Source organism: Aptenodytes forsteri, unplaced genomic scaffold (assembly GCF_000699145.1).
Source record: "Aptenodytes forsteri isolate BGI_AS27 unplaced genomic scaffold, ASM69914v1 Scaffold388, whole genome shotgun sequence".
Lineage (NCBI taxonomy): Eukaryota > Metazoa > Chordata > Aves > Sphenisciformes > Spheniscidae > Aptenodytes > Aptenodytes forsteri.
In genome coordinates, this window is record NW_008795433.1 from 176,967 (window position 1) to 185,517 (window position 8,551).

Below are 8,551 nucleotides of genomic sequence, written 5' to 3' on the forward strand. Positions count from 1 at the left end.
GGCCCTCGGGCGGCGGTTGGGGCTCAGGGCGCCTGAAGGGCGCGGGCCGGGCCGCAGAGGCCCTGTGGAAAGGCTCTTGGTGGTGACTGAGGGACCTCGGGCATGCCTGGTTACCCGGTGTCAGAAAGTCACATCAGAAATGGTGGCCAGAGATGGCCACGGCCCTGCTGCACGAAGGGGTGCCCTACGGCGGCCCCCCCAGCAGGCAGGGCCTTCCTGTTAGCAACGCTGTAGCATCTTTGCCTTGTGTAACACAGGGTAGCAATACCTAGCCTTTCAGGAAGCAGCCAGGATATGCCCATTTTGTAGGAACTGAAGCTTGACATGGGTACAATGAGCTTGGCAAAGTCAATGTGCTGGTTTGTGTCCCAGGGGCTTTGCTCCCTTGCGGTAGCGTTGGACCTTCTGGCACAGGTCAGAACCTGTGGCTCAACCACTGGCATGCAGTGGGTTGAGCTCATGGCCCAGATCATGGAGCTCAGATGACTCTTAGCCTGTTGTTCGGTGCAAGGCCAAGAGAGCCTGCAGTGATCCAGCAGCGTCTCCATGTTGCTGCTGGGAAAAAATTGCTGTTTCTCAGCAATTGGATTTCATTCTGAGTTTATATTTTCCAGTCTCCCTCTAATGTTTCTAGCCCTTTTTGGCCCTGGAAAGGTGTATGTTTTTTCATCTGTGTCTCAAGTCAAACTTCTGTTATCTTTGGTCCAAATATATTGTGAAAGGTGTGATTATCACTTTCTATCCATGCAGAAAAACTGTCTCCTAATTAGTGTTAATCTGGTGGTATATAACAGTGGACTTGGAAGGGAAACTCTTTGCCACTCATGTGGGCTGTGCATATGGATACGTTATGTAGCAGTTATGGGCTTAGTTGCTGAGGGTGGAGTTCCTGCTTACTTGTAAGGAGATTGAGTTTCCCCAGTAATACACTTAAACCATCTGAGATTACCATATGAAATGTGGATGCAAGCTGCTAAAAGCACCTGTTGTGTTTTTATCTGCAAAGTGAATGATAACGTGTTTATTATGTTGTTGCAGTTGCAAGTTACTTCTTTATGTTTGCTCATACTTATTGCGTTCTGTCAAACAATGCATCAATGATGAAACAACAAAAATTGATGAATTTTCTGTTTACGAAGTGTTAAAAGTGCATGTATCAAAAGCCATCTAAGGAGCAGTAGTTGAAAGTACTGTATTCTATGCAAACCCAGGATGATGCTAGCTAGGTGTTTACAGATGGTTTAGGAAAATCTTTTAAGTCGGATTAACACTTCCAGGGTGGTGTGAAGAAGATACTCTTCCGTCACTGGGATGTAGGCCATAGGAAGTAGTGCCTCTCAGAGGTGAATAGCCAGTATCTGGCAAGAAGAGAGCTCTGAACTTTGGGAATGCGGATTTGCAGAAGAGATCTGATTCAGACACAGGGTGGTAGTGTGTGGTATGATGGGAAAGTCTGTTAAGTACTGGTTCAGTTCTCTGCCACAGAAGTATCTCTAAGCTGCCTTTTGAAGCTGTGGTAGCTGCAGGTGTTTCTTTTCTAGTACAACAGCCAACTTGTTCACAGAATGCACTATTTCTCTTCCTCTTGTAGCCTTGAATGTTAGAAGAACTATTTTATAAACAAAAAAGTAGGTAGGTAATTAGCAATTTCACATACCGTAAATTAATTTTGCATTATCTCTTTAGGAAGTCCTTGGGTGCATTGTTGTCTTTCATAGAGGATGGCAAAGAGAAAAAGTAACTGAACTTCTCTGTTTAATTTATGTTTCAGGCTTCTGAATTTGGCACAAAAAGGAGAACATCAACTGAAAGCAATGAACCCTGTGAAAAGAAGACCAAGGCACGACAAATTACTCTAGAAGACATCTGTAAGCCACTGAAGACTCAGGATAAAAGTGAGTTGATTGTAAAGAAACCTTCAAGCATTTATACCCAATAAATAGTTTTTCATTGTCAAATGTAAAAAAAATTGTCAGCAGATACTTTAGGAAGTGTCTCTTGCGTGTAAGATGCATCTCTGAAGAGCCATTATAAGCTTACTAGCTATACTGTTAAAGCACATTCCTGTGGCTCAGAAGCTAGGTATTTGAGCCTCGCTGCAGAATTACTCTGCAAATCCCCTTCAGCTGACTCAGCTTTAACTTGTTCAGTCAGCGAAGTCCAGATGCCCAGGCAGAAATGCTGCAATTTCCCTTTCTGTGTTGGTTTAACAGTCTGTCTTTTAGACTGAGGCTGAAGCATGACTGACACCTGACAGCTCTGTGGAGTCTGGCCTGTGACTGGGATACCTAAAGGCTACCTCAAAGTAAATAGTTCTAATGCAGTGCTCTTAATTGTGAAATGACAGCCACTTAATTACATTGAAAATGCCTGTGCTCCACCTGGCTTTGAACGTTATTTGAACAAAATTAATGATGCTAGCAGAAAAACAAGTCAGTGAATATAAAGTTCATTACACTTACACTTCACTGAAAAGAATTTGCCTGTATAATTTTTTTAAAGAGGAAATTATATTCAGTTTTGTGGGTGTGATGGTTTGAAGTGTCAATAAGACACCATCAACTAGCAATAGTGTCTGCTTAAAAACTGTACTGAAAAAATACCACTCATTTTCCAATATTCTTGGCTAATTTTGTGGCTTTGCAGTTAATCAATCCAGAAAATAATTGTGCTTCTTTTCCCATGTATGAAGAAGCATACAAGTGAAGAGTATTGATTTTCCAGGGAGGTTAACCAGGCTGATTACACGCACGATTCTGTCAGGCTGGCAGAAATACTGCAATGGGAGAGGAGAAGGAATGTAGGGAAGAGAGAGACAGAGCAAAATGATTGCATTCTCTGCTTACTGATGTCATTCTAATAGACATTCTATTTTAGAAAATAAGTTGCTAATATGTTTTTGTTGTGTATTTTTACTGAAGAAGAACTTCAGAAGTGTGAAAAGCCCCGTATATGTTTGCAAACTCTAGACAAACTGAGAGAATTCTGCAGTGATTCAGACCAGCAGTGTAACAGAGTCCGGGAGGATAGTTTTCAGGAGAAGGAATCTCCGAGTTTGGAAAAATGTCCCAGTATTGTTGGGAGAAGTTCAGAACTGAAAAACCCTCTTCAGTCTGGGGACACTAGCCCAAAGGTTGCTCAGAAGGTACGTGGAGCTTTGGTCCAGTGCTGTGTATATTACTTTTTATGGTTTAAAAAAGCAAGCTCTGGCACAAGATTCCTTTTGTGTTTTTTGTGTTCTGTCATGAAATAGTGCAGCAGTACCCAGCAGACCAGTGTTTGTGTACGGGTGTTTTCCTGGAACTCAGCATAGTGAGCGGAATGCCTCTTACATCTTCAGTGATATTGAAAAAAGCAGTAATGAGAGAGCAGAAACACTGGTAGTGTATCTTGTGATTGTCAATGAACCTATAATATCGTAATAACAAATGTTCAGTGTGGCCCTTTGCTCAGCTTTCTTTTGGTTCTCTCAGTTTTGATACGGGCTGTAAAATTCCTAACAGGCTTTCTTTGCAAAAATATGATTTAGAATTATTACCGAGATGTAGCTTAATCCAGTTGCTAATAAATCTTACTACTAAAGATACCACTGTTTTTTTCCTCTGCAGAAGATATGGGTCACTCCCATGAAAAATTACCATTATGATACCTATGATACAAGTTGATAAGAGTGTAGTACTACCTTGCTTCTCCTTTTATTATGGGGCTAATTAACATTAGTTAATTGATTGGGTTTTGGGCTCGCTTTGCTCAGTTTGAAGTATTCAGGTCCTAAAAGGCATCTCGTGGTTTACTGTGGTGGTGTTGCAGGGGGACTCAACTGCTCTTTAACAAAGCTTTACATCTCGCTTTTTGAAGGAAGGAGGTTGTATGAAAGGTTGTACAGTTGCTTTGACCTTCCCTGTCTGAAGGTCATGACCTTAAACTGGGGTGTCTGGGTTGTGTGAACATGAGATCAAAATAAGAATAGTGAAGTGAACAGCTTGTGGCAAGAGATTTCTGTTGTGATAAGGGATTGAGATTACGTAGGTGTAGTCAGAGAACACAGAAAACTGATTCCTTCTCCGTCCCTCTTTTTCAAACCCTTGTCTCTCTGGCACTTCTTATTTCTGAGCCTTTGTCCATCTATTTACATTGACACCAGATGCTGCCCCTGCTAGTTTAATCTATAAATCATACTTCAGTGTCTCTCACAGGTGCTTGAGAACCAATTCTAGATGCTGAAATTATAAAATTTATGTGTTTTACACATGCATGGGGAATATTTTTTCTTTTATCTTAGTGACTTTCTCTTCAGTAACACTGGAGACAGCATGTGCCTGGCATAGGTTGTCAGTTAAAAATGTGTGTGTTACAGTAACTGCAGTAGAAGTGCGTGTTTGGTGACCAAAGGCACGTGCAGCTCTCCCTCCACCAAGCTGTGGGCCTAAGATGGTTGTTTCTGCAGAATTCAGGTTTCTCTTTATCTTTGAACAGATGTGTTTGTTAATCTTCTGTGTATCAGCTGGTGCAGTATTTCTGCCTTCCTACTCCAAAGTTGGTTTCCAATGCATTATTACTGCTGTGCTTTTTATAGCAGTACTGCCACTGCATATTCATATACTTAGATGCTTGTCGCCAAACAGCACTTGGGTCCAGTCAATCACAGGTTGTCTGTGCGATTATGACAGCTGTTAACTCTCCCTTCCTAGATCCTAAGGAAGGTCAGCTTTAACCATGTGCAGAGAGACTCTGCAAGCAAGATGTATGCAAAGTAAAAGTAAAGAGGAATTGTTTCTTACTTAATGTACTCGGGAGGTAGTGAGGACTCATGGCCTACTTGACAAAGCATTACTATCATCTTTCTCTATAAGATACCGACCGAGTCTGTGCTGGCCAGGCAGTCAGGTGGGGAAGGGCTGGCCTGCCTTCCTTGGAATGGCTTATCTTAGATTTTTGTGTTTTGCTTTTTTCTTAGAGTTATAAACTTTTTATGTGAGTAATTTTCTTCTAAATTCCTTGAGCTGCTAACTTACTGCCATCTCAACAATTCAACTTCCATGTGTGTTTTTACTTCTTTTGCTTTCTTTCATGACCTTATTTCACATGCTTTGTCACAACGATTTTCTCTGTAAAATGAGATGAGGTCATAGTGCTGGGCTGGCACAGACCTTGGATCAAAGACCACTGAATCCTTGGGCTGAGGATTTTTCCGTAGAGACATCTAAGCTCCTGGGGCCATCTGAGTTCTAGGCATGGTACAGCTTTGTTTGTGCTGGGCTATGTTGTCTGCTTGTCCAATGGGTCATCCCTTGATTGTGTGCAATTCTGGGAATTTTGCAATTCACAGTTAACAATACAGCTAAGTGTTCTTTTTTTTCCCCATTGTTTTCTGACTGCATTCTTTGTATATTCCCATGACCTAAAGTATATGATTTGTACTATCTCTGCGTTTCTTCTGAGTTACCTCAGTTGCTTCTAAACAGTTTGTTGACTTTGTTCCTCGTAATCTAGATGGGTCAGTTGTTAGAAATTGAAGTTTACTGGGTTTATTTGCAGATACAGAAAATCACAGCACAACCTGATCACTCATGTTTTATATAGTCATAGGCTTTAAAAATTTGTGGAGAGTGTTGTCTTTGTATTTTTTTTTTTTAACCAATTTTATCAGTACTTGATATTGTGATATAAGCGAGGAGGAACTTTGCTGTAAGTGAAGCGCACCTTACCAGTGTTGTTCACTGCACTTCTAAAAGACTGAATCCATCACCCTGCTTACAATACAGAACAAAACGAAGTTGTAGAGCTGAAGTTGCTTGGCTAGCATAAGCTACATAATGTCATTGCAAATGACAAACCACAGAGAGTGGGCTCAAAGCCTTAACTGTTAAGGGTTTCAGAAACTATAATATACATTTTCTGTGTTTAAGAATGAACTATTTTGGGAGCTTATGTAGGAAGGGCAGACTGGAGAAGAAATAAGATTTTCGTGCTTGAGACATGAACTGAGACTCGTATTGAATCGGTTTATTTCTTGATTTACTCTGGATTTTTGGAACATCATTAATCTCTCTGCGCTGCAGTTTCTCATCTGTAAATTGGAGTGGTAATTCATCCTTATTTTTATGTCTGGCCACTTTAGACTGCCCAGTCTTTGCAGCCTGCATGTCTCTTGATCTGCGTTTTGAGAGCTCATGATACAATAGGGATCTGATTTCAGCTGAGATGTCTAAGGACTGTTGTAAAGCAAGTTGACTAACTGATGCAGAATCTTTGACTTTTATGACTTTTAATTCCTTTTAATTCCAAATAAACTGTATTCTGTATATCCTACTTTAATAGTCTTGCTGCAGTTCTTGGGGCTATTTAGTGCAAGAATAGTCTTTAGCTCTATAGTCATTGTGAGTCAAGGTCTGCAGGGGCGATTGATTTATTTGATGATTCCTAACAATACTTTTCCATCTTTTATTTACAGGAGGAGTTACGCTGTGATCTTAGTCAGTTTTCTGCATCTCTTAAGTCTTATGAAAATACTCAAAATATTTCAGATACGAATCTTAATAAGAGAACCAAAACCATTTACACTCCACTAGAACTTCAATTCATAGAAATGAAGAAACAGTATAAAGATGCTGTTTTGTGTGTGGAATGTGGATACAAATATCGCTTCTTTGGAGAAGATGCAGAGGTAATTTTTGCCAGGGTTAAGGAGAGATACTTGCATTATGTTAGTGTTGTACTAGGCCTATGGCCACTTCCAGAAAGGTTTTTTGGGGGCATGAATTTCCTGGGGTCTTCTAATACTTGAAATCAAGATAAAAATCTCTGCATGCTTAAATTGAAGACTATCCATTATGCATGCACTTTTTACCAAAATAGTGTTTGTTATTTTGTAATCATAGGGTAGAGCTTGCTATCCTGCATATTGAGAACTTAAGATGAGGTCCTAGAATAATTACTTGGCAGAGTTAAAGTTGAAACACTTTCAGAGATGAATTCTCTCTCATGGCCCAAAACTCTACTAGGAGTATTTCAGTTTAGAAGACAGTGGAGCAAGTGGTGTAAAAGTAGGTGAGTATAGCCTGGGTGCAGAGAGCATCTTGGATGTATGTTCAGGTGCGGCACCTACACATGCCAGATCTGTAGGAACAGGAGAGTACTTTGCAACAAACGTAATTTTATAGTGACGGTTCATAAATAGTTCTTAATGATTTTTTCCATGATCTGTCCCAAAAATCATTGCTACCAATTTAACCTTTGATCTGTGCTATTTCCACACTCAAGACCAGTGAGAAACTTTGCTTAGTTACTGGGAACTAATTTTCCTGATCAACTTTGTACTGTGCAATTTTTCTACTTGTTTGTTGCTGCACTTACAGTCCAAAAATAGAAATATACTATGCAGGTACAGAATTCAGTGTTTGACTGCAGTTTCTGCTTAAGATGACTTTACCGAGTCAGTGAATACCTACCTTTTTGACAAGGGGCAAAAAAGCAAATGCAAATCATACGTTATAATGTTGCATTTTAACAAGTGTTATTACTCTTTTTCTATGAAGTGTTTAGTTTCCACTGCTGTTTGATATTGATTTTTTGGTATTTTAATTGATTAGCTAGCTTAATACCATCTTTATAACCAAAATTAAAGTAACTCCATTCTTTCTGCATTTTTGGTGTTGTGAAAATTATTTGACCCTTTGAGCTGTGTTGCAGAATCCGTGTGTGTGGTGTAGGTGATTTACCTCACGGTGGTAAAGATCAAGGTGCAGCGTAACAGTCTGACATGTGAAGTCTGTGATACTGAAGCCCCTCTTTGTGACAATATGCCGGGACAGGAAGGTGGAGGGGCCCAGCTTTCTGGGCCTTTTCCTGTAATGTTTTTTTTTGACAATGGGCTTTTAGTTGTAGTTGTGCATCAGTGTTGTCATAGAGGTGAGCTCCTGTATTGCATTTTGAACTATTGGCTGACTCGTCTTCTTGTACTTCACAGATTGCAGCTAAAGAACTAAACATTTATTGTCATCAGGATCATAACTTTATGACTGCCAGTATACCGACTCACAGACTGTTTGTCCATGTGCGGCGACTTGTAGCAAAAGGATATAAGGTTATCCCTGGCTTTTATTAAATGACGTTAAGTACTGAATAGCACTGAAATAACTTGCACTTATTGTACCAAAGTCTTATTTGAACCGATAAGTGGGAATCTCCTTATCACCTGTATTTGCAATTAAAATGGCTAACTTTTCTTTGTTTCAATTTTTCTATTGTGGTGAGTGTTGTGAAATTTAAGTAGATTCAAGCTTCCTCTGTTGTACAGAAAAGTATCTTCATGTTTTCTAGAACAGTTTTAGAACAATTTTTTCTCTCAGTTTTTTATCAAGCCATTGCATCTGATAAAGAGAAATTTGTATATCTGCTCTCTTTTATTCTTCTTCACATCCTTGTTTTTCTTATCCCAGCCCATTTTTTTTTTTTTCTCTTTTCCTTCCTATTGTTGATCCCTGTAATTCTTTGGCTTTCTGTTATACCCCTTTGGTTTTTTTCTGCTTATGAGAAAAGGACTGGATGG

General features: G+C 39.8%; 1 protein-coding gene across 1 annotated transcript in view; it reads left to right on the top strand.

The window, feature by feature from the left end:
* The first annotated feature begins 324 nt into the window (after nt 1–324).
* Nucleotides 325–8,551, top strand: part of MSH3 (mutS homolog 3) — a 125,842-nt gene continuing 117,615 nt past the window's right edge. Inside the window, 5 exon segments of the mRNA XM_019472521.1 lie at nt 325–414; nt 1,772–1,895; nt 2,922–3,145; nt 6,455–6,667; nt 7,970–8,086. Of these exon segments, the coding sequence (XP_019328066.1) occupies nt 325–414; nt 1,772–1,895; nt 2,922–3,145; nt 6,455–6,667; nt 7,970–8,086 (768 nt within the window).